Consider the following 27,006-nt stretch of genomic DNA (forward strand, 5'->3'; position numbering starts at 1 on the left):
AGGAGGTTGTAAGGTCAGTGTTAGTTTACCTTTTTTCAGAAAAGGTGAACACTTTAATCATGACTATGGGGCGGTTAGTTCCCCTTGGACATTGTGATAGAAGGAAGCTAGTTCAGGGGAAGGAGAGAACATTGCATCCAATAAGATCTGGGATTGCTGACCATCACTTGAGCTAACAAAGTAATCTTGGGCTTGCATGTAAGGGGAGAAAATATTTAGCAGTGCCCGACATGCAACCTGCTAGGATCTGGCAGCCGGGAGACTTTTTTTTACAAACACTTTTGCCCTTTAGGTCCAATATACAGTAGATGGTAAATGTGGAAGCTTAGAGGAGTATGAGATGGCTCCTAGTGCTTTTTATTTGCATGGCCTAAGAGTGGGCATTCACACTGTGGCTAAGAATTTTTTTTGCATAAAAAGTAATTTTATTGTGATCTACTAGCATTAAAGGACCCTGCAGTGTTTCCCCAAATCAATCAATGCACTGTACTTACGGTCTGACATTTGGTCGTTGTGATGATACAGGATGAGAATAAGGAGAAAATGCGCGATGGTTTTCTGAAAGTGAAGAAGGGAAAAAGAAGAGTAATGACTAATGCCGCGTACACACGACCAGACTTAGGTCCGACAGACTTTCGACGGAGTTCTGACAGAGTTCTGACGGACTTTCCGAACGAACGGACTTGGCCACACACAATCACACCAAAGTCCGACGGATTCGAATGTGATGACGTACAACTGGACTAGAATAAGGAAGTTCATAGCCAGTAGCCAATAGCTGCCCTCGCATCGGTTCTTGTCCGTCGGACTAGCACACACACAAGCGGATTTCTCGGTAGGAACTGGGTCCGGCGGAGTTCTTTCGGAAAAATTTGAAACATGTTCCATTTCTAAAGTCTGTCAGACTTTTGCAAATCAAAAGTCCGCTGCAGCCCACACACGATCGAATGGTCTGCCGGAATCATTCCGTCAGACTTTTGATGTTGAAAAGTCCGGTCGTGTGTACGCGGCATAACAGAAAACACCTCTTACACGCCTTTATAGGAAATACTAAAAATGATATGATTCCTACATTTTTTTTTTTTTTTTGCAAATCTGTTTATTGGAATTTCAGACAGTGAACAAGTAACCAAAAGCAAAACAAGACAGACAAAAACAAAAACAAAAACACATACATTGGTCACGATTAGTGTTACAGGCGTGACGTGTAAAGAGTTGCAATATAAGACAGTGCATTACATAAAAAAACATGTCGGAGAATTCAAGGCATCTCACCGGCCACAAAGAGCCGACTCCATGTGCAGTAGGATGACTCAGGACTAAACCATGCTACTCAGACATACAACATTTCCACTAGTGCATATTCCTATTCATTTACAAACGAAAATGCGTTAAGTAGGCTATGGGTCTGAGGCCGTGGAGGCATCCGCCAGCCAGCTGGACCAGACCTTGTCATATTTTTGCGGGCAACCTCTATTAACATAGCAGTCCTTGTAGAGAGGCAGGCTGTCGTTCACCAATTTTTTCCACAGGGAGAGAGGGGGAGGAGTGGGCTTACGCCATGATTCCTACATTTTAAAAGTTCTTCACTTTTTCATTAGAAAATGAAATACTCTTCCCCTGGAAAATGGAATACTCTTCCCCTGGAAAATGGAATACTCTTGCCCCAGAAAATTGAACACTTTTCCCACGAAACACGCAATGCTCTTCCTTTGGAAAATGGAATACTCTTCCCCTGGAAAATGGAATACTCTTTCCCTGGAAAATGGAATACTCTTAATGGAATACTCTTCCATTGGAAAATTGAATACTTTTCCCACAGAACAAGCAATGCTCTTCCCCTGAAAAATGGAATGCTCTTCCCTTGGGAAATTGAATACTATTCCCCCGGAAAATACAATGCTCTTTCCCCAGAAAATGAAATATTCTTCCCCTGGAAAATGGAATACTCTTTCCTTAAAAAATTGAATACTTATCCCCAGGAAAATAAAAAGCTCTTCCCTTGGAAAATGGAATACTCTTGCCCCAGAAAATAGAATACTCTTCCCTTGGAAAATGGAAAACTCTTAAACCGGAAAATGGAACACTTTTCCCCCCAAAAAATGAATATTCTTTCCCTGGAAAATGGAATACTCTTCCCCTAGAAAATGGAATACTTTTCCCCTAGAAAATGGAATACTTTTCCCCTAGAAAATGGAATACTTTTCCCCCAGAGAATTAAATATTCTTCCCTTGGAAAATGGAATACTTATCTTACTTTTTTTAATACTTACTTTTCCCCCAGAGAATTAAATATTCTTTTCCTTATTAAATATTTAAATTCTTTCCTTATTAATAGAATTAAATATTCTTTCCTTCAAAAATTGAATATTTATCCCCAGGAAAAGGCCATGCTCTTCCCTTGGAAAATGGAATACTCTTGCCCCAAAAAACAGAATGCTCTTTCCCTGAAGTATGGAATACTCTGCCCTTGGAAAATGGAAAACTCGTTCACCGGAAAATGGAATACTTTCCCCCCCAAAAATTGAATACTCTTTCCCTGTAAAATGGAATCAGTGAATTCTTTCCCTGTAAAATGGAATACTCTTTACTTGTAAAATGGAATACTCTTCCCCTTGAACATAGAACACATTTTGCTTGGGAAATCAAATACTTTTTCACCTGGAAAATGGACGGCTCTTTCCCTGGAAAATGGAACACTCTTCCATCAGAAAATGGAATACTTCCCTCCTTAAAAATGGAATACACTTCCCCTGAAACATAGAACACTCTTCGCTTGGGAAATTGAATACTTTTTCACCTGGAAAATGGACAGCTCTTTGCCTGGGAATTGAAATCATCTTTTCCCCTGGAAAATAGAATACTCTTCCCCTCGGAAAATGAATAGCTGCGGCTGCCTCCAGCCTGTGATTGTTTTATATGGGCTTAGCGGCCACAGACACACCTGTCATTCCTGACGCTGGAAATCTCCGGGTGTGCTAATCACTCATCTGACTGTAACCTTATGCAGGAATGACTACAGCAGATATCTCTATGGCATCTCCCTTAAAGGGCCCCATGATTAGTTAGGACTGAAAATTTTCATCCAATCCTGCATTGTTCTGTCTCATTGTCCCAAGAATAAATGCAGTGCATGCAGATTTGTTGGGTACATCTTAGTTGACTGATATTGCTATAATTTCCATATTGTGGACTTTTTTTTTTCTCCCATAGTACCGTGTTCATTTCCGCAGGACATACTGCCCCTCTGTACAATGTTAGTAAGCTGCACATTGTTCTGTTTGGTCAAATTTACTTACCAGTACCAAAATCCAGTAATGCACTTGAAGGTGGCAACTGATTATATGACTGAGAAGATCTTATGCTATAATTTAAAAAAAAGAAAACCATTTATTTATTCTAAATCAGAAATCAAAGGTATAGTCATCACAGGGTACTATGGCATTGCAAAGTAGAAAACTTGGAATTGTACTAGTAAACCTGACATTCCCAATCTCCCCTGGCAATTTCAATCAATGGTGCTAACATCCGATATATTGCATTCTTTCATAATACAGATGGGGCTGCTGTTCCTTTACTCACATCTTTATTACGCTACACATAAAAGCTACAATCAATGGACACAGGACTCATAAAAGTTAAACGCATAGTACTCATAAATACTGGAGATGGTAAAGCATAGGGAGGTGAGGAAGGAAGCAGCTGACAATGTGGAACAAATACATCAGTCATAACATTATGACCACAGAACGGTAACATGAATTATACTCATTATCTCGTGACAATAGCACCTGAAAGTGTGTGGGATATATTAGGCAGCAAGCGAACATGTTGTCCCTGAAGTTGTTGTATTGAAAGCTGAAATCATGGGCAAGTGTAAGTATTTAACTACTTAAGGACCAAGCCTCTTTGTGACACTTGTTGTTTACAAGTTAAAATAATTATTTTTTGCAAGAAAATTACTTAGAACCCCCATACACTATATATATTTTTTTTTTCAGACACCCTAGAGAATAAAAAAGGGTCAGAGCAACGCTACAAATGCAGCTCTTGAGGGATATTCCCAGTCTGCAGTGGTCAGGACTGAGCAAAAGTGGTCCAAGGAAGGAAAACCGGTGAACTGGTGACAGGGTCATGGGCGACCAAGGCACATTGAGGCAAGTGGGGGGGGGGGGGGGGGGGGAGGCTGGCCTGTGTATTCCTTTCCAATAGGAGAACTACTGGAGCTCAAATTGCTGAAAAAATTAATGCTGGTTCTGATAGAAGGGTGTGAGAACCTGTGGCGTTGCTAGGGGGTGGCTTTTGGGGCTATAGCCCCAAATTTGGGGCTGATAGCCTTGAGTCTCTGCAGGGGTCCCCAAGGGGAGGGGGGCTCTCCGGGGACCCTGATGTAAGTGTGGGGGCTCTATGGGGATATATATACACACACACTTACGTACGTATATTATATACATGTGTATGCCCGCCCAAGTGTATGACTTTCTTTACTACACTGCTATGGGCTCTAGCTCCAGATCTTTTGTAGACCTAGCAACGCCCCTGGTCAGAACACACAGAGCATTACAGGTTGTTGTGTATGGGGCTGTGTAGTTGCAGACCCATCAGGGTGCACATGCTGACCCATGTCTACAGCCAAAATTGCCTACAATGGGCATGTGAGCATCAGAAATGGAATATAGAGCAATGGAAGAAGGTGGTCTGATGAATTACGTTTTCTTTTACATCATGTGGATGGTTGGATTCGCGTGCGTCGCTTACCTGGGGAAGAGATGGCACCAAGATGAACTACGGGAAGAAGACAAGCCGGTGGAGGCAGATACCACAGCATTCTTTCAGGCTCACACTGGTGCGATGCGGGAAACCCTCTGAATCCAGTATGGGTTCCCGCATGGCACCTGAATCGCCGGTGGTTTACACTGCCCTCTGCGAACCGCTGCTGGTGTCAATACAAAGTTAATGACACCCCCAGATCAGTTTGCCTCTCCTGAGAACAATCGGCCAATCCCTGCGGACATTGCGTCCACTGGACCCGCTGGTTGGCTCACGAGCGTGTCGCTGGTTGGCGCGCTCGCACGCACTCCAGGCCCTATGCACAAAATCACGTACAGGTGTGTGATTTCACATAGGAGGGTCGCCCTGACGCAGTATATATGCGCCGGGTGGTCCTTAACAGGTTAAAAAGTGTTAGCTGGAGTTCAGCTTTAATTTGTTAGCCAAGTCCATCTAACACTCTCCTCCTCCCAGACTGACAATGCTGCTGTCCAAAGGTGTCTCTGTTACCCCTCCATCCAGAGTGGAGACACCAAAGTGTTAATGGCCGGTTCACCAGGTGAAAATTAAGTGGAAAAAATCCAAAAAAATAAATAAAAGCAGCCACCACATCTTAGGATTGATAAGCAGTTACATTTTATGTTTTTGGGTTTAATAATAATTCAGGAACACATACTTGAATTTTATTTTAACATCACTTTAAAAAAATTAAAAATTTAATGTAACCATGCACAGAACTTTAAATTAAGCTTAGTTCTTGAGAGGAGCAGGTTAAAATAATTACCTTTGTAATTGTTGGGTCAATTCTTTCACTGTCTCTTCCAACTTTGCTTTCTAAAAATATTTACAGATTTACACATTAAACTGAATATACATTGTACATTACATTGGGCGTGCTGCTTTGTCCTACAAAGGAATTATTGTTGTATTGAGAAATTCCTCCATTCACAGATCACATTTCATTCATGGAAACTATAGTACAGCTTCTACAAATAGAGGAAATAGACGTAAAGGGTTGGCACTCTTGATGAGTATACATGACAAGTCCTTAGGCTCTATTAAAGCGGGAGTCCGCCGGGACTCCGCGTTTTTTTTTTTTTTTTTTAAAAGCCAGCAGCTACAAATACTGCAGCTGCTGACTTTTAAAATAGTGACACTTACCTGTCCAGCGCGCCCGCGATGTCGGCACCCGAAGCCGATCTCTAGATTGTCTCTCGGGCGCTGCCGCCGCCATCTTGGGTATGGGAATCAGGAAATGGAGCCTTTCGGCTTCATTTCCCGGTTCCCTACTGCGCATGCGCGAGTCGCGCTGAGCAATAAGGACGGTCCCCGCTGCCTCTGGGATCTGTGTGTTTCCCAGCAGGCAGCGGGGCACTTGCGGAAAGGGGCGGGCACTTGCGGAAACGCCCCTTTCCGCAGAGAGCTATCCCGGAAGTGGGTGCAGATACCTGTACTGTACAGGTATCTGCAGCCCCCTCCCCCCCTGAAAGGTGCAAATTGTGGCGCCGGAGGGGGGGGGGAGGGTTCCGATGAGCGGAAGGTCCACTTTAGGGTGGACCTCCGCTTTAACCCCTATGGCATTGACAGGGGCAGACTGACAACTCATGGGGACCCTGGGCAATCAGACATTATGGGGCCACACAGTATACACAAACACACACACACAGTATACAATCACACATTATACACAGCCATGTTTCTATTGGCTGAGAAGGTACTGGAGAGGTGGGGAAGCTATAATCTTTGGATTTTTAGATCAAAAGGATGTCGGTAAGGGACATTTCAGAGACAGATGTCCCTACTTTTTTACATACTTTCCCTGGTTTTACTGAAGCTGGCAACCCTAATGGGGCCCCCTAGTGGCACGGGGCCCTCGGGCAGTGCCCGAGTGGCCGAATGGTCAGTCCGCCCCTGGGCACTGGATGATTACAGCAGTGGGGGTAGGGGGGGGGGGAATGGATGGAATAATTCAACTAAATTTGCAGCCAACATTTTTTGGCTAAACTTAAGCCTCGTACACACAGTCAGATTTTCAGACGACCGTGGTCCGTTTTTTGTTGCATGCTAGTCTCACGCTGAAAGTGAAGAGGTTACCCACCATACGAAAATCCTCGTATGACAGAATACAACTTCAGAAGTGACATAATGTGTTGAACAGTTTTGTATGTATTTTTAAGTTTCTGGGCATGCGTAGTCTTGCCCTTACGCTTTCTTTCGGACGAAAACCGTACTAATTCAACGAAAATCAGACGTTGTGTTCACATCCGACAAAAATTTTATAGTTTGCACATTCAACTTTTAGCGTACGAAAAAAAAATCTGAATTGGGTTTCAAAAGCACCATACTAACGATCCGAAAATCGTCAGATCGTTCGGAGGAAATTTTACTTCCCATGTTCGTATGGTGTGTACAGGGCTTTAGGCTTTAAAGTGTTACTAAACACAGGCCCCTGTCTTCACTATATCTGGTCACCCACAGTACACAGAACATGGAAAATGCTATTATTTTAGCACTGCTAATACTTTTCTCATCAGCAGTACATACCTCCCAACATTGTGAGATGGGAATGAGGGACACCTACTAATAAAATGTATGTAGGCATAGGACCTGCCCCCTGCCACACCCCCTTAAAGGAGAATTAACTGAAAAAAAGATCAAAACCACAAGGGCTTTTTTTTTACCACTATTATTCCTTTATATTGGCTTTTAAGATTTACAAAAATGCAACAATTTAGAATTTTGATGAAAGGTTTAGCACTCGGAAACACTTTTTGAAAGAGAAAACATGCATTTAATATACATCTATATAGATCAGACCAAAATGAGGGACAAATGTAGGGTTGCCACCTGTCCAGGATTCACCCGGACAGTTCAGGTTTGGAATCATGTGTCCGGGTTTCAGACTGCTTGAAACCCGGACACATTATTTAGACTGGACTATGGCTTCCCAGCAGGGTTGCTGGCTGCAGTTGTCTAAGCTGAGAGTGTCTGTTACACTCTTTCACACTGCCCAAAGCCAACACTAACAACCCCTCTCCAAACACGCAGACGGGAGAGGAGAGAGGGCTCGATCTGCACCTCTTCCCCCCACCCCTACCCCTCTGTGTCTGCCCACACTCCAATCCCCGGTGATGTGCCTCAGAAAAGGAAAGTAAGTTGGGGGTGGGAATTTGAAGTCTAGCAGTCTCAGATACATCTGGATGAGAGGTGCTGACTGCCAAGGGGTGAGTGAGCTCACCATCCATCCCTGTCTGTGACTGAAGTCTCCCCCCTTCTCTTTACTGCCAGTACACTAAGGTAAATTAGGGTTCTCAGAGCACCCCTAACATCACAGTTCCCCTTTACACCAGATGCCACAGTTTTTCCCCTTATATCAGAGTCCTCTCCGTACATCAGAGTTCTCAGTGTTCCCACTTAAATCAGGGTTCCCAGAGCAGCCCTTATGTCAGAGTCCTCCCTTACATTAGAGTCCCCAGAGTTCTCCCTTGCAGCAGAGTCCCCAGAGTTCTCCCTTACAGCAGAGTCCCCAGAGTTCTCCCTTGCAGCAGAGTCCCCAGAGTTCTCCCTTACAGCAGAGTCCACAAAGTTCTCCCTTACATCAGAGTCCCCAGAGTTCTCCCTTACAGCAGAGTCCCCAGAGTTCTCCCTTACAGCAGAGTCCCCAGAGTTCTCCCTTACAGCAGAGTCCCCAGAGTTCTCCCTTACATCAGAGTCCCCAGAGTTCTCCCTTACATCAGAGTCCCCAGAGTTCTCCCTTACAGCAGAGTCCCCAGAGTTCTCCCTTACAGCAGAGTCCCCAGAGTTCTCCCTTACAGCAGAGTCCCCAGAGTTCTCCCTTACAGCAGAGTCCCCAGAGTTCTCCCTTACAGCAGAGTCCCCAGAGTTCTCCCTTACAGCAGAGTCCCCAGAGTTCTCCCTTACAGCAGAGTCCCCAGAGTTCTCCCTTACAGCAGAGTCCCCAGAGTTCTCCCTTACAGCAGAGTCCCCAGAGTTCTCCCTTACAGCAGAGTCCCCAGAGTTCTCCCTTACAGCAGAGTCCCCAGAGTTCTCCCTTACAGCAGAGTCCCCAGAGTTCTCCCTTACAGCAGAGTCCCCAGAGTTCTCCCTTACAGCAGAGTCCCCAGAGTTCTCCCTTACAGCAGAGTCCCCAGAGTTCTCCCTTACAGCAGAGTCCCCAGAGTTCTCCCTTACAGCAGAGTCCCCAGAGTTCTCCCTTACAGCAGAGTCCCCAGAGTTCTCCCTTACAGCAGAGTCCCCAGAGTTCTCCCTTACAGCAGAGTCCCCAGAGTTCTCCCTTACAGCAGAGTCCCCAGAGTTCTCCCTTACAGCAGAGTCCCCAGAGTTCTCCCTTACAGCAGAGTCCGCAGAGTTCTCCCTTACAGCAGAGTCCGCAGAGTTCTCCCTTACAGCAGAGTCCGCAGAGTTCTCCCTTACATCAGAGTCCGCAGAGTTCTCCCTTACATCAGAGTCCGCAGAGTTCTCCCTTACAGCAGAGTCCGCAGAGTTCTCCCTTACAGCAGAGCCTGCAGAGTTCTCCCTTACAGCAGAGCCTGCAGAGTTCTCCCTTACAGCAGAGCCTGCAGAGTTCTCCCTTACATCAGAGGCCCCAGAGTTCTCCCTTACATCAGAGGCCCCAGAGTTCTCCTTACATCAGAGCCTGCAGAGTTCTCCCTTACAGTGAAAGGGAACTCTGTGAGTTCAGATGTAAAAGGGGAACTCTGTGGACTCTGATGTAAAGGGGGACTCTTGTTCTTAACTTCATATGATTAGAAATGTTATTTAGTAGCAAAATAGATGTATAGTTTATACTATAAAAAAAAAAAAATTGCCGTGCGCAGCTAAAGTGTTCGGGTTTGACGTAAAAAAAAGGTGGCAACCCTAGACAAATGAGGAGGAATGAGGGACAGAGGGACATTGCTCCAAATCTTTGGTAAATTCCATTGGTAAATCAAAGTTTACCTCTCAATTAAGGAAAGTTTGCATCACACAATGCTTTAAAAAGTCTATTTATGTAAATCACCAGGGAATAGCTGGCTAGATGTTTTGCAATGAAAAAGGAAGACAGTAATTCCTCATGAACAGGCTGGCCCAGGTTGCATGCAGCGGATGGTGGGTTATGGTAGAGTATTAACTGTTGTGTCCACTTTGAAAACCTCAAGGATTTCTCAAAATGACTCCACACTCTTGCTACAATGCTAATCCTATATTGTCCTATCTGTATGTGGAATTTGTCTGCATTACTGTATGTATGTCTGTACTTAGAAACTTCAGCTTGTTTGTAAAAAATACATAAAAAAATAGGTCAACAGCTACAAATATGGTAGCTGCCAACTTTTAGGAAACAGATATCAGCCCATAGGTCAGGATCTAGATCTGAAACCTGGGATGTGGTTGTCTGGCTGTGGCTCTATTTACTGTGCCACCTCCCAGTCTGATGCCTTGGCGATTCCTGCTTTCTACCTTGACTCTGTTGAACCTTGAGCTTTTTGCTTCTCCCATTTCCTGTTTAGGCAATGTCTTTGCACATCTTATTTGCAAGACCATCGTGCTCTCTCCAACCTATATCTTAGCCCCCATACACACGGTCGGACATTCCGACAACAAAATCCGTCGGATTTTGTCTGATGGATTTTGTCCGAAACTTGTGTTGCATACACACGGTCGGACAAAGTTGTCGGAGAATCTGATCGCTCAGAATGTGATGACGTTATTTTGTTACGACGGGACTACGTTCAGGCTAGTAGCCAATAGCTTTCGTCTAGGAATTTGATCTGAGCATGCGTGGCACTTTGTCCGATCGGAATTCTCTACAAACGATTGGACAAAGTCTGATCGGATCATGTTGTTGGAAAGTTTTATAGCCCAGCTCTAAAACTTGGTCCGTCGGATATTCCGACGGAAACAGTCCGATGGAGCCCACACACTGTCGGATTATCCGACAACAGGGTCCGATCGGACATTTCCCATCGGAATATCTGACCGTGTGTACAAGGGCTTACTGTTGTCCTTATCTTTCCATACCAATCCTTGGCTTTTTCATTGAATACTCTTCTGCCCGATTCCAGCCAGCTACTACTCGTTTCCAGCCTTGCTCATTCATCAACTATATTTCCACCTGTTCCAAGCCAGCTACTACTCGTTACCAAACTTTTGGCTTCTAAGATGACTAGGCTTCCACCTAATCCAAGTCAGCTACTACTTGTTACTGGCCTTGGCTTGTTGAACAGCTACACTTCCACCCTATCCAAGCCAGCTACTACTCATTACCAACCTTGGCTTGTTCATCAACTACGCTTCCACCCCATTTAAGCCAGCTACTACTCGTTACTGACTTTGGCTTATTCATCGACTATGCTTCCGCCTGTTCCCAGCCAGCTACTACTCACTACAGGCCTTTTGGTTTGTACATCGACTATGCTTCTTGCTTGTTCTCTACCTGCTACCTGACCTTTGCTTGCTATCTACCTGGTGAGGCTATCCAGAGGACAGCGATCTGGTGTTAGCATGCAGCAAAACCCATCTCCACCATCAGGAGCTCTGATGAAGAGCAAGGAGTGCGTTAACACCGTGCCTTGGGTGATCTGCTTCTGCATTTATCCAGCTGATTACTGAGTGAACCTTTACTGCTATAGCCACTGCCCTCCAAGCCTGATCCCAGACCATGACACCATGGAGAGTCCAGCCATGTCCTTCACTCCAGTTGATTCTTTGATGGGCATTGGTAATTCGGCACTACCAGCTTGAATATGGGAGCCGGCTGTCGCTTTCTGATGTCCCACAGCTGGTTCCCCATTGCACATATGTGAGGCACGATAGTGCAGTAAGAGTGGTCCTGTCAAACGGACATTGTCCTCGCCTAGGCAAGGATTGAGGAAGTAGGAGCAGGTACCTGTCAAAAAAAGTTACCAGCTCCCTGGAAAGAAAAATAAGCTGAAAATGTGTTTGAGCCTGGGGGAAGAAAGAGGATGAGCTTTTGCTGGGTGAGGGTCAGCTTTACTAAAGAAAATCACTAGTCAATTAACTAGAAAATCATTATGAGGCACATTATAATGGACCTAAATGTACTTTGGTCATTTCCTTTGCTCTTTGTTTCTACAACACAGAAAACTTTACCCAATTTCTCCAAAAATATTGATACAAAAAGGAGAAAAAAAAAAAAGGATTACAACATTTTTAATCTAGAAGCATATAACAAAAAGGGCAATGGCATACAGGTGGGCCCAATACATTTACATTTTCATGTTCTCAGGCCTTTTTTTTTTAGCTGAAACTTGGCGGAGCGCCGTTCCGCTACCCCCCTCTCTGGCCTTCTGCTCCTCGCTCACCACTGTCACTTGTAAACACAAACGTTGCCTTTATATTTACCAGTGACAGCTTGTCTCCCAGCAGCTCCCACTGAGTGGAGGGTGGTGACGAGGAAAATGGAGATGCTCTGGGTACAGTACCATCACAGACGGGATGATCTTGCTGCAGAGTGCCGCCTACAGTTTGCGAGGAGTTTATAGAGCTGGCCGGGTGGTACAGATTAATACACTAGCAATGGTAAGATATGTGAAGGATGGTGGAGCTTTTAATGGGAGGGGGGAGAAAATGAGGGCAGTGGGGGAAGGAGTGTGTACAGAGGTCAGAGCTGAGGAGAGGTGGATGGGAGATGTGGATGTAGAGGGAAGGAGTGGTGGAAGAGAGCTAAACTCTACAATCTGTATATAATGCACCCTTGAACCCTGCACTCTGTATGTAACACACCCCTGAACTCTGCACTATGTACATAGTGCACACTTGAACCCTACACTCTGTATATAACATACCCCTGAACTCTCCACTATGTACATAGTGCACATTTGAACTCTGCACTTTGTATGTAGCACACTCCTGAACTCTGCACTCTGTACGTAGAGTGCTCCTGAATTCTGCACTCTGCATGTTACAAAGCAAAATGGTGGGCAATAGGCAGACATCTAAATAAACTTTTCATAACAGCTGTCCTTTATAAGCACCCCCACTGACTGGTATTTTTAGCATTTAGCGAATGAGTAGTTACTTGAAAAATTGCCTTTACAGAAGCCTAAAATATAATTAAGTTTGCTTAATATTTCATTGCTAGAGACAGTAAGCACCGTAAACATTGTCTGTTACACAGCCTGTGCTGGGACTTACCTTTCCTTTGTAATGTGCTAGCAACCTGCGTCTATGGCTATCCTGAAACTCTAATACCTGCAAATTAATATTTATGTTACAAACTGAAACAAATATTGCAAGGATTCTTCTAGCCAAGGCCCTGTCATACAGAGATAAAATTCCAGCACCCCCATGTCATACTTTTTTTTAATTATTTTTCATAGATTTAAAAGGAGAAGTTTGGGGCTATTAAAAAATAAATAAACATACATACTCAAGTCAGTGATCATGTGACTGGTCTGCTCAGACTGGAGATTAGTGCTCACTAGCAGGCCATGCAGAAGAGGGGGTGGGCACAGCTGGCTCCACCAGGGCAAGGGGGCAGAGGCAGCTTTCAATCAGACAGATGGGTGGATCCCGACAATATGGTTGGGATTCTTCAATAGCCCGGAGCCTCTGTGACATCAGCTGAGAGCAAGCCATCCATTGTGTGCCATTTAGAATGCATGACACACTGTCAGGGCTGCGCCCAGCCCTTCTTTCTCTGAGCTGGCCGCTCAGCTGTCGGCTAATTGCTAGCTCCTATCTCTCCACAGTGACTCACCTAGTGATGATTCTGCTCATCGGTCCTACCTACTTAAAGCTTTTTGGAACCCTCCCCTCCTCACATTTGGCACCTTTCAGGGGGGAGGGGGGTTGCAGATACCTGTCTAAGAAAGGTATTTGCACCCACTTCCAGGCATAGACTCCCACGGGAGTCTACGCCTCTTCCCGCCCCACTGCGCTGTCCGCTGGGACACACACAGGTCCCAGAGACAGCAGGGACCATTCGGATTGAGCAGCGCGACTCGCACATGCGCAGTAGGGAACCCGGGAAGTGAAGCTGCAACGCTTCATTTCTTGATTCCCTTACCGAAGATGGCGGCGGCAGCATCCAAGGATACAAAAAGATTACCACTCCAAAGTAATGACCTTTCCCAAAGCAGCTGTCTCAACAATCCACAGGGTGCCGGCTCTGTTTGCAACAGGAATCAAAATGAAAAAATGTAGCTGGATAGCCGCACTCCAAAGTATTCAACTTTATTGCATAAAAATATGATTAAAATCATAGCATCCAGGCTAATGTACAGACTAACTGCACAGCCGTTGACATGTTTCACACCAAACACGGTGCTTAGTCATAGCATCCAAGGAACGAGGGACGGTTCGGCCTCGGGTGCCGACATCGTGGGTGCCCTGGACAGGTAAGAGTCCTTATTATAAAAGTCAGCAGCTGCAGTATTCTCACCTGTGTTCCTGTTAAAGACTTGCTTGGCTGACATTCCTTCTGGCTCTCTGACGTTTTGGCTTGTCTGACTATCCGTTCTGGTTCCTGAACTCTGGCTATGTTTTGACTAAGTTTACTCTGTTTACCTTTTATTATTATTATTATAAATCAAGTGTGATTTAACTGTACTTCTGTCTCAGTCTGATTCATGGTTTCTGACACACGCATCTTACCAGCACACTTAATGCGCATTGCAGTATTACGTGTGTTATTGCAGACACATGGTGTGAACTGGCCCTTCGACAGATTTTCTCCTACTCACTGTCCTGGGGACAACCTTTTACCAGAGAGGGAGTAAAGGAAGTTCTGGAACAGCAATACAGAATGTTTTTTTTAAAGCCCAACTCCGAGCAAATAAAATAATATCCTTTTATGTGGGGCTGTGCTCACACTGCAAGGGTTAATAGTATCCTAATTAAAGAGGAAGTAAACCCTGATGAGTTTACTTCCTCTTTCAATCCCTGCAAAGGCAAAGCATAATGGACTACTATGCATCGCATAGTAGCCCATTATGTGTCACTTACCTGACACAGGAGCCAGCGAAGTCACCGCTGTCCACTGTAGTTCCGAGCGTCCATCTTTTTGGTGGGTCTCCGTGGGTCTCGCTGCTCCGGCGCTGTGATTCGTTGGAGCAGCGATGACGTCACTCCCGCGCATGCGCACGGGAGCCGAGACGCGTGGCATTGCGCGGCATCTTCGTGATCGACGATGCCACGCTCAGTGTGCCTGCGCGCCGCTGTCTACGGCGCATGTGCCGTAGACAGCGGTGGCTGTCTTCGGGCAAATATCTCCTAAACCGTATAGGTTTGGGAGATATTTCTTGGACCTACAGGTAAGCCTTAATCTAGGCTTACCTGTAGGTCAAAGTGGTTTGTAAGGGTTTACAACCACTTTAACCTGTAATAGTTAATAACGACCTGACCCTCTGCTCCTCCAGCATGCAGCACACCCCCATGATCCATCGGGGGACTTCAGCATCCTCATATACAGTGCAGGGCTTTGGACCCTGCACTGGTCTTGATGACATTAGGATCCTAAACAGGTGGAGTGCGGGAGTGCAGATGCTGCGGGGACCAGGAGGATCGGTTAAGTATATCTCCTTTTAGACCCCTTTCACATGGGATCAGTGGACAGATTATGCAGCTCTTGTGGGAGTCTGTTCCACATTTTCACAGTAAGAGCCTTCTGAGGTGGTTCAGGCCAGCTCAGTAGATTGCTTTTAAAAAGCCTGGATTCTTTCATAAAACTGTGTACTGACATTTATAGGTAAAGTCGATTCAGGGATTATCCGATTGCCTTTTGGGGGATCAGGAAGGAATTCTTCCCCTGCTGGAGCAAATTGGATCATGCTTTGCTGGGGTTTTCGCCTTCCTCTGGATCAACTGTGGGTATAGGATTGTGTATATAGCATTGTATGAGATTATATATATATATATATATATATATATATATATATATATATATTTATTTTCCCTTTTATTGGTTGAACTAGATTGGCTTGTGTCTTTTTTTTTTAACCAGACTAAGTACGTAACTATGAGCTTATGCAGAGTGGACACAGCCCACTGTCTTCTATGGGCTGCTGGGATGTAAATGGACCGCCTGTGCGTTTTTACCCAATGGCCATCTGCTCCAATCCGCTAGAGCAGGGATCTCAAAACCACGGCCCTCCAGCTGTTGCTGAACTACACGTCCCATGAGGGATTGTAAAACTCTGACATTCACAGACATGACTAGGCATGATGGGAATTGTAGTTCCTGAACAACTGTGGGGACATAGTTTGGAGACCCCTGTGCTAGACGGATGGGGAACGGATCCCAACTGTCTGTTTTTAGCAGATAGGATCGGCTTTTTGGCAGGTGTCCGCCGCTACATTGGGTACAATGGATGGTCTGATCAGGTCAGCCTAAAAAAACTGACAGGGGGACCTAATCGGTCTACCCATTTGAAAAGGGCCGCATTGTTTCCCTAAGCATTAACAAGCAATTAAACTCTGCAGCGCGGGCACAGCTCCACTGCCAGCAATACTTTTTTATTTGCCTGGAGTTGGGCTTTATGTTAAAACTGAGTTCCACCCAAAAGTGGAACTTCTGCTTAATTGTCATCCCCCCCCCCTCCGGTGTCACATTTGGCACCTTTCAGGGGGGAGGGGGGAATGGGGATCCGTTTTTGACAGGTCCCCTTCCCCACTTCCGGGAAACCGGGCCGTGGCCCAATCTGCCGGAATGCCCCCTCCCTCTTCTTCCGCTGCCGGGCCAATCAGAAAGCGCCGAAGGGAACCGTCCATGAAGCCGAAAAGGCTTCACTTCCGGGTTCCCTTACATGGAATGGCGGCGGCTGCACACGACATTCGATCCGAAGATCGGCTGGGGTGCTGACATCGCGGGCTTCTTGGACAGGAAAGTGTCCATATAGTAAAAGTCAGCAGCTGCAGTATTTGTAGCTGCTGACTTTAAATTTTTTTGTTCCCCAAGGCGGAACTCTGCTTTAAGAAAGGGAATTCTAGAGCCCCTTCCAGCTTCTAATTGTCTGTTTCCTTGTTGCAGATTTTCCTTTACTTCCCATCTGGTAAAAGAAAGAACAGAAAGTGAGGGGAAATCTCATTAACAGAGCATCGGATAGTAGTAAATCCAGACAGGGGTTCTAACCTTTCCCCAATCTATCCAAAACTAAAATAAAAACTGAAAAGGTTTTGACTATAGATACGTTTTAGGCATGCATTCCAGTGATTTCAGATACCAAGATTATGTATATTTAAATAACTGATATGAACAGATTTGTGAAATCCAACTTACCTGTGTGAACTCCTTAGAGTAGTTGCTGCAAAGCACCTTAATGTCCATAAAAAGCATTTTGATATCCGGGTTTGTCTGTGAAGGTGGAAACAGGCATCATGCCCATTCTGTTATATTTTTATAGAGGATGCAGCAGCACATTAACCAAGCTTACAAAACTAAATCCTAGGCCAGTTTTTCTCAAACCTAATTTTGCACAGCGTCGTGCCTTTGGATGGTGCAGGCGCTAATCCGGGGGGTATTCAAAGCAGTCCCAGCTGTCAGAGGGGAATGGAAGTCTGTCTCTGTCTAGACCTTTGCCTTTCACCCACTGCCAGGCTGACACACCCGTGATGTGGTGAAGACTGGAAGGTAGGAGACATGTGAATGATGGGGGGAGTGGGTTCTGAGGACTCTGATTTTAAAGGGGGGACTGAGAACTTTAATGTGAAAGAGGTGGGGGAGGGGGGGAACAGACTGGCAACATTCATGTGAAGGGGTAAGGGGAGGGGGGACTCAGAATGTTAATGTGAAAGGTGGAGGACTGAAAACTCGAATGTGAAAGGTGGAGGACTGAGAGCTTGAATGTGAAAGGTGGAGGACTGAGAGCTTGAATGTGAAAGGTGGAGGACTGAGAGCTCGAATGTGAAAGGTGGGGGAACTCTGAGCTCGAATGTGAAAGGTGGAGGACTGAGAACTCGAATGTGAAAAGTGGAGGACTGAGAGCTCGAATGTGAAAGGTGGAGGACTGAGAGCTCGAATGTGAAAGGTGGAGGACTGAGAGCTCGAATGTGAAAGGTGGAGGACTGAGAGCTCGAATGTGAAAGGTGGAGGACTGAGAGCTCGAATGTGAAAGGTTGGGGACTGAGAACTCTAATGTGAAAGGGAGTGGGCTAAGTACTCTGATGTGAAGGGGGGGGGATAATGAGGTGGCTCCTAGATTGATTGGGGACTCTGATGCGAAGGAGGGGACCCCATTTTAGACCATTTGAGAAATACTGCTCTAGACACCAAATGAGTGATTGCCATTCTACATATTTATACATGCAGAAAAAGCTAAACAATGTCAGCCTGCTCTCCGATAATATCTAATGGTTTATCAATAAAGGATAATACAATACTAAATAAAATGCCCTTTGCAAGAGAATTACCTAAACTTCCTGCACCATTACAATGGCTCAGGAAACTGAGAAGTCGCGTGCACCACAGTTGCAATTTTTTTTACGTTACACGGTTGTTGCTCAGAGGTTCTTCAAATGCAATTTTTTTGGAACAAATACACTTTCGTGAAATTTTAATGCACAAAAACACAATATAACACCCACTGGATTGGCAAAATATAAAAGATGATGTTATGCCGAGTGAATAGATATCTAACATGAACTAAACAGCGCTTACCCCACCCCACATCTACCTAATGAAAGCTATGTACTTATTCAATAAATACACTGGTGAATATCCAAAATGACAATCGTGACTGAGTAGCAAGCTATGAATTAATAACTCTAATGTTACTTTATTATCTAATAATAGTGACTTCATTTAAATGGTAAAGTGACTCGTGATGATATGTGCAAACATAGCAAGACAAAGTGCTTGGTGCTCCGTGCTCCAAAGGTGATTGTAATTCCACCAGATGGTTGGACTCCTCTGCCGTATGGCAAGAAGAGTCATCTGTGCTTTAGGTTTCTTGAGGGGGGAACCTATCCCTCTACGATTATCTCTGGACCCTTCCACTGTATGGGTTGGCCTCCTATGGTGGCATTCAAAATCCGGGGTGTGCGGGAATGGAATATACAAACAGAGGTCTCCTCATAGTGTAAGATCCTTTAAAAACCTTTATTCGGCTAAGGCATCTTATAGTAATAGCTCCTTTAAAAGGTGTGTACAGCTTTAATAAAAATCTTTGGTAAAAAAATGTCCCCATGCAGCTATCGGTATCTGTTGAATAACGTGGTCTGCAGACCAGCGCGTTTTTAACGTCCGTGCTGGATGTGACTTCAGGCTTGACGCGTTTTATCATCAAAGTGCAGCATTATCAAAAGCTTTGGGACATCCCTCTTGCAATGGCACAACCATCTACCCATCCCCACATGCCAGGGTGCTAGGTGTTATCCTGGATTCTGAACTCTCCTTTTGGCCACACATCAAATCCCTTTCCAAAGCTTGCCCCCTCAACCTCAGCAACATCTCCAAACTACGTCCCTTCCTAACCAATGAAACCACAAAGCTCTTGATTCACTCCCTGGTTATCTCTCGCCTCGAATACTGCAATTTCCTCCTCATTGGCTTACCTTTAAATAGCCTTCAGTCCATCATGAATGCTGCTGCCAGACTCATCCACCTTACAAACCGCTCAGTGTCTGCTACCCCTCTCTGCCGATCCCTCCATTGGCTGCCATTCACCCAACAACTTAAATTCAAAATACTAACAATAACTTACAAAGCCATCCACAACTCTGCCCCCAGCTACATCCCTAGCCTAATCTCAAAATACCAACCTACTTGGATTCTTTGTTCCTCCCAAGACCTCCTGCTCTCTAGCTCCCTCGTCACCACCTCCCATGCTCGCCTCCAGGACTTCTCCCGAGCCTCTCCCATCCTCTGGAATTCCCTACCGCAATCTGTCAGACTATCTCCAAATCTGTCCACTTTTAGGCGAACCTTGAAAATGTTTCTCTTCAGAGAAGCCTACCCTGCCTCCACCTAACAACTGTACTTTAAATTTTCTTCATTAGATCATCCCCCTCAGTTTTCACCCTTTTGTTTTACTCGACCCTCCCTCCTAGATTGTAAGCTCTAAAAAGCAGGGCCCTCTGATCCCTCCTGTGTTGAACTGTATTGTAACTGTACTGTCTGCCCTAACATTGTAAAGCTCTGCGCAAACTGTTGGCGCTATATAAATCCTGTATAATAATAATAATAATAGATGAAATCTCATTGCTTCTGGTTGGGAGGAACAACATCAGTTCCTCTCACTGTGTCCCAGGAACAGGATGCCGCTGGTTGCATTCTTACCGGACTCCCTGATTGCATAGGAGAGCCTGACAAAAGCAGCGGGAGGGGGTGGGACCCCTTTCTGCAACTTGTAAAAGTAATCCAGTGGCTTCTTGCAGTTGCAGCGGTGACCAAGATATCACCCTTCCAATCCAGTAATGTACTGGTACAATGCTGGTTGGCAAGTGGTTAAAGAAAAACTCTACTCTTACTATCAAAAATAATATTTTTAAATGCTAAAAATGGTCCCTGTGTAAAGGCGAAAAAAAACATACATACTAGACAATGGAATCCAGCATTGTCTTGCTTGTAGGGAAAGTTCTCCCTATGCGCCTCATCTCTGGCGCTGCCACCTTGAATTAGTTTCCACTTTTCCAGCGCATGTGTAGCAGACACACCACAGGGATCTGTGCCAGGTCAACGGGACCTGGTAGACTCCTGTGGTGTGTCTGCACATGTGATGGACCCCGCATGTGTAGATACACCACTGGCAGACATCCATGCAGTTTCTGTGCATGCATGAGAGCCCACAAGCTTCCTCCTGGGAAGAGTGATGTCGAAATCCAAGGACTTAGACTTTAAGGGGAAAAAATATTGTTTGCAATTCTGTTATAGGAAAGGGGGAGGAGGCAGGGGAGAGCAACATAAAAAAAAAAAAAAACAGGGTGAAGGGTTTAAAAAAAACTTTTTAAGTAAAAAAAAAAAAAAAAAAAAATTTATATATATATATAATGGAATGCATTTCAAATGCAAAGCACATGTAAGCATGCATGTGGAAAAGCACGCTGAATGTAGGGATGGTGGTATGAATTAGCCCTTAATCCAGATCTGTCCAAAGCTGTAACTCTTCTTCATAACAAGATGTCCCTCGTCTTCCGAGTTGAAAGACACCCATCGTTGTTCACAGTATAATAATGCATGGGGAACCCCTGAAATCCTTATGTTCTTTGCATTATTGAGGACTACCCACCACCAGGAGAAGACCACAGACAAAGATGACCCAGAAAGTCAAGTAACAGGAGACATATGGGCTTTAAAAAAAAAAAAAAAAAAAACACCCATGCTCACCTTCATGCTGCAGCATTTATATGATACTACAGCTGTCCCTCACCGACTTTAAGACCTGAGCGTTCACATGACTACTCAGTACTCTGTCTTCTCAGATCAGAGAGCAGTGACTGTCAGTTACCGCTCTCCGCTTTGCTCCTCCTGTGCTCACTGGAGTGCCAGGGAGGGGCCAGGCACAGCTGGCACTGGCTCTTGCCCAGGTGCTGAAAGGTGGAGCCAGCTGTCAATCGGGCAACGGGGTAGACCCCAACAATATTGTCAAGATCCTTTAAGAGCCTGGTTCAGCTCTGCCCCATCAGCTGACTGTGGGTCACAGGAGTAAAAAAGTAATTCTATTTTTTTTTTTTTTTTTTTTTAATCAGAAAGAAATATTTTACTGTGCATAAAGTTAGCCAAGGTACATACAATTATAAAAGGGCATAGTGTACTAAAAGTATTATGTACAATGTGATACATTGAGGTAGAATAAAACCAGTTGCACAACAAATGTAATATCATATATAGTAACTAATGTTTAAACAAACGAACAAACAATAACTCGGATATCTGAGAACAGACATCCCTTGACATGTGTACCATCCGTAAATGTGCAAGGAGAGAATGGCGTCCCAAACAGGAAAGTGACTCCCAAAGCAGCATCCACATTAGGTAAAGTGCCAATCTGTATCTCCATACCTGACCGGAAATTCAAGAGCCACGTACTCTTGCTTTCATACCTAGACCTGGAGCAGTCTGGTGACAACTAATTGAACGGGTTCTCCAGCCATTCCTGACATATTCTGGTAAATTTGCCAGCCACATTTCTGTGCTGGTATGCATTTTTTTTTCCTAGCAAGTATTGTATTCACCTGTTGTATCCATTGGGCAGACGTGGGTACTCCAGCAGAGAGCCAGAACCTCGCAATCAACTTTCTAGCAAGATAAAACAATCGAATCAAGACAACATAGGTAGGAGGATAGAGCTCCTCCTCAAGACCACCCAACAGACAAGTAATCGGATCCACTGGCAACTGTAAGTGGTAAACTTTATTAATGGTCTCGGTGACCTCATTACAGTAGCGTACTAATTTAGGGAATTTCCAAAAGAAAGTGGAATCAGAGTACCCTGATGCAGCCGAAACCTCAGACACAAGAAGGGGGGGGCGGGTCTGCCCTTCCCCATTTGTACAATTGTATTGGAGTCCTATACACCCTATGGAGAATAAACAAGTGGGATAGCTTGTGAGCCGCAGAGACAGAAAACTAGGGGATCAGTCGCCAGAATCTGTTCCCATCTATCCCCATCTTTAGGGTCAACATCAAAGTTTCCCACTTTTCCCTACAGGGCAGCAGGTCTGGAGCTTTAATATGGGCTAGTAGGCAAGTATAAATACGAGAGATAATCCCCTTCTTACTCACAGTAACAAAGATAGAGGGAAGAAAGTCAAAGTTGTCAAGGCGCACGACAGAGCATCTACCTTGAATTCTCATGGCATGCCACAGTTGTAAATAAAATAAATAAATAATAAATAAATAAATACATAAAATAAATAATAATAAATAATATTAATAAAATAGAAATATGGTAATGAGGGGAACTCCGTTCAACTGAAGAAAGGACTTCACCACCGCACCATCAAACAACTGCAACATCTACTTGGTCCCAACAGTTTTTCAGATGGAATGGTCTAGCAGTTTCTCGAATTCAGTGTAGGACCTATTACCCCAAATGGGTGTGCAGTCCAGGAAGCCCTCAATGCCCAGGTGCTTCTTCAACTCCTTCCAGAGTCTCCAGAGCAAGTGGACAGTCGGACACGCTGGAGGAGCCCCCTGGGAGGCCCATCTCCATCTGGGACACAAGGGAGTGAATAAAGAAGGTCCAGGAGGGGTCTGCTACCACTGATAAATCCCACCCTGCAAAGTGCTGCAGTTGTGCAGCCAAGAAATAGGTGAAAGAATGCGGGACAGCCATTCCTCCCTGATCTTTAGGGTATTGTAAGGTAGCTAATTTAATGCAGGCCACTCCATTCTTCCATATTAATGCTCTATATTGGGACTCTATACGAGCAAACCAATAGCCAGATATCCAAATGGGTGCGTTATGAAGGACATAAAATAGCTGCGGCGCCCACACCATTTTGATAAGATTTGCCCTTCCTGAAACTGATAGAGGAAGCTTGCACCAGCTAGCACATTTATGTTTGAATGTTTGTAGAATAGGTTTCATGTTTAATGAGATATAGTCTCTAGGGTTCCCAGTCACCTCAATACCCAGATATCGAAAGGAGTGAACTACTTCCACCTGAGCCGCCCAGTCCGGTATGAGAGAATCTAGGGGTCTAGCAATAGGAGGGAGAATTAATGCCAATTAATAGTAAATCCAGAGTACTGCACAAATCTCTCTATGAGAAGCATAACAGCCTCCAAGGAACCAACTGTATCCCCCAGATATATCAAAGTGTCATCTGTGTAGAGGGAGATTTTATCCTCCCTCTCCCCCCGACGAAACCCCACAATGTCCGATGAGGTTCTGAACATAGCCGCTAGTGGTTCCAATGCCAAGGCAAAAAGGAGGGGCAAAAGTGGACACCCCTGCCTAGTGCCTTTGTGCAATGGAAACCCCCCCAGGCAAGATCCCATTAATTCATATTCTAGCACAGGGAGCTGCATACAGGAGCTGCACCCAAGCCAGAAAGGTCTTTCCAACCCTGAATTTTCTCAGTACTGCCCAAAGGTATTTCCACTCAACACTGTGAAAGGCCTTGGCAGCATCAAGGGAGAACACCGCCCTATTTCCAGGGTTATCCACAGGTAACTGGAGATTCAGGAACAAACAACGCATGTTGAGGGCAGTAGACCGAGCCGGGAAAAAAAACAGACTGGTCCAAAGCTACCAGACCTGATACAACCCCTGCCAGTCTGGTGGCCAGACCCCTAGTCGATAGTTAAATGTCTGAATTTATAAGTGAAATGGGCCTATTTGAGTCGGGCAGCAATGGGTCCTTGCCAGGCTTGGCTATGACCACTATGACTGCCTCGTGCATGGATTGGGGAAGATTGCCAGATCCAACTGCAACATTCAGGGTATCTAATAGGAGGGGGAGAAGTGGTTCACTATATCTTTTATAAGTTTCATTTAGGAGACTAGGGATGAGCCGAACACCCCCCGGTTCGGTTCGCACCAGAACTTGCGAACGACCCCCGCGTTCGGTACGAACGTTAGAACCCCATTGAAGTCTATGGGACTCGAACGTTCGAATTGGAAAGTGCTAATTTTAACGGCTAATATGCAAGATAGTGTGCTAAAAAGGGTTTGGCGACCTGCCTCCTGCCTCAAGGGACATGGGTCACTGCAAAAAAAAGTTTTAAAAACTACCGTTTTGGCGGGAGCAGTGATTTTAACCACTTAAGGACCGCCGTATTGCCATTGTACGTCAGCACAATGGCACAGGCAGGCACAATCACGTACATCTACGTGATTGCCTTCCAGCGGGTGGGGGGTCCGATCGGACCCCCTCCCGCTGTTTACGGCGGTCCGATTCGGTCCAGGAGCGCTCCGTGATGAGGGGATGGCCGTTGGTTTTCGGCCACCCCCTCTGGATCGCTCCTGGCCAATGAGAAGCTTCCTCCCCTGTGTATTGTTTACACAGGAAGGAGGAAGTGATGTCATTCTCCTCGGGGCGGTCTTTTTGACCGGACTACGAGGAGAAGAGTAAAAGTAAGTGTGCACCAACACTACACTGACATGTAGGTACACACAGGCACACAAACCCCCCCCGATCCCCCCCCCCGATCGCCCCCCGATCCCCCCCCGCCCCCCCTCCCCCCCCAGTCACAGTGTCACTGATTGCATTGATCATTTCTTTACTGATCAATGCATTCAGTGTCAGTTGTGACAGTAAAAACTGTCAGGACAGTTAGTGTTAGGTCCAGGGTAGCCCCCTATCACCCCCCAATAAAGATTTAACCCCCTGATTGCCCCTAGAGTTAACCCTTTCACCCCCTTTTGCCAGTGTCACTAAGCGATCATTTTTCTGATCGCTGCATGTGTCGCTAGGTAGCTAGTTATTTTTTTAGGTTCACCGCCAGGTTTTTATATCGCTAGGTACCCCGATATAGTACCCAATAATGGTTTTAACCCCCAGATTGCCGCTAGTTAACCCTTCCACCCCCTTTTTCCAGTGTCACTAAGCGATCGTTTTTCTGATCGCTGCATTAGTGTCGCTACAGTCGCTAGGTAGCTAGTTATTTTTTTAGGTTCACCGCCAGGTTTTTATAGCGCTAGGTACCCCGATATACTACCCAATAATGGTTTTAACCCCCTGATTGCCGCTAGTTAACCCTTTCACCCCCTTTTGCCAGTGTCACTAAGCGATCATTTTTCTGATCGCTGCATGTGTCGCTAGGTAGCTAGTTATTTTTTTAGGTTCACCGCCAGGTTTTTATATCGCTAGGTACCCCGATATACTACCCAATAATGGTTTTAACCCCCAGATTGCCGCTAGTTAACCCTTTCACCCCCTTTTTGCCAGTGTCACTAAGCGATCGTTTTTCTGATCGCTGCATTAGTGTCGCTACAGTCGCTAGGTAGCTAGTTATTTTTTTAGGTTCACCGCCAGGTTTTTATAGCGCTAGGTACCCCGATATACTACCCAATAATGGGTTTAACCCCCTGATTTCCGCTAGTTAACCCTTTCACCCCCTTTTGCCAGTGTCACTAAGCGATAATTTTTCTGAACGCTGCATCAGTGTCGCTAGTGTCGCTAGGTAGCTAGTTATTTTTTTAGGTTCACCGCCAGGTTTTTATAGCGCTAGGTACCCCGATATACTACCCAATAATGGTTTTAACCCCCTGATTGCTGCTAGTTAACCCTTTCACCCCCTTTCACCAGCGATCACAGTATAAGTGTCACTGGTGACGCTGGTTAGCCAGTTAGTTATTTAGGTTCCCCGTCAGGTTTTTATATAGCGCCAGGGACCCCCATATACTACCTAATAAAAATTTGAACCCCCTGATTGCCCCTAGTTAACCCTTTCACCACTGATCACCGTATAAGTGTTACGGGTGACTCTGGTTAGTTTGTTTTTTATAGCATTTTATATTCAAATCCGGAAGGCAGTGCTTGGTTTTCGGGGTCCCGTACGTGGCTAGGCTCCCAAAAAGTCCCCCACATGTGGTATCCCCGTACTCGGGAGAAGCAGCAGAATTTATTTTGGGGTGTAATTTGACTTCTGCCCATAGCATGTGTGAGCAATATATCATTTAGTGACAACTTTGTGCAAAAAAAAAAAAAGTTTGTAATATTCCCGCAACTTTTGGCAAAATATAAAATATTCCATGGACTCAACATGCCTCTCAGTAAATAGCTTGGGGTGTCTACTTTCCAAAATGGGGTCATTTGGGGGGGTTTTGTGCTATTTTGGCATTTTATGGCCTTCGAAACTGTGATAGGTAGTGAGGAGTTAAATCAAAAATTTGCACCCTTAGAAATCCTGAAGGTGGTGATTGGTTTTCGGGGTGCCGTGCGCGACTAGACTCCCAAAAAGTCCCACACATGTGGTATCCCCGTACTCGGGAGAAGCAGCAGAATGTATTTTGGGGTGTCATTTCACATATGCCCATAGCATGTGTGAGCAATATATCATTTAGTGACAACTTGGTGCAAAAAAAAAAAAGTTTGTAATATTCCCGTAACTTGTGGCAAAATATAAAATATTCCATGGACTCAACATGCCTCTCAGTAAATAGCTTGGGGTGTCTACTTTCCAAAATGGGGTCATTTTGGGGGGTTTTGTGCTATTTTGGTATTTTATGGCCTTCGAAACTGTGATAGGTAGTGAGGAGTTAAATCAAAAATTTGCACCCTTAGAAATCCTGAAGGTGGTGACTGGTTTTCGGGGTGCCGTGCGCGACTAGACTCCCAAAAAGTCCCACACACGTGGTATCCCCATACTCGGGAGAAGTAGCGGAA

At 45.2% G+C, this 27,006-nt stretch overlaps 1 protein-coding gene across 2 annotated transcripts in view; it reads right to left on the reverse strand.

The window, feature by feature from the left end:
• The window catches only part of LOC143964516 (putative E3 SUMO-protein ligase RNF212), a 75,832-nt gene that overhangs the window by 22,609 nt on the left and 26,217 nt on the right, over positions 1–27,006 (reverse strand). For both annotated transcript variants that reach the window (XM_077474291.1, XM_077474290.1), the window contains 5 exons: positions 17,012–17,086; positions 12,928–12,984; positions 5,555–5,604; positions 3,300–3,364; positions 495–558 (listed from right to left, as the gene is read on the reverse strand). In XM_077474291.1, the coding sequence (XP_077330417.1) occupies positions 495–558; positions 3,300–3,364; positions 5,555–5,604; positions 12,928–12,984; positions 17,012–17,086 (311 nt within the window). The remainder of the gene's footprint in view (positions 1–494; positions 559–3,299; positions 3,365–5,554; positions 5,605–12,927; positions 12,985–17,011; positions 17,087–27,006) is intronic.

Source organism: Lithobates pipiens, unplaced genomic scaffold (assembly GCF_037356315.1).
Source record: "Lithobates pipiens isolate NorthernLeopardFrog02 unplaced genomic scaffold, aLitPip1_a1.2 Scaffold_8, whole genome shotgun sequence".
Taxonomy (NCBI): Eukaryota; Metazoa; Chordata; class Amphibia; order Anura; family Ranidae; genus Lithobates; species Lithobates pipiens.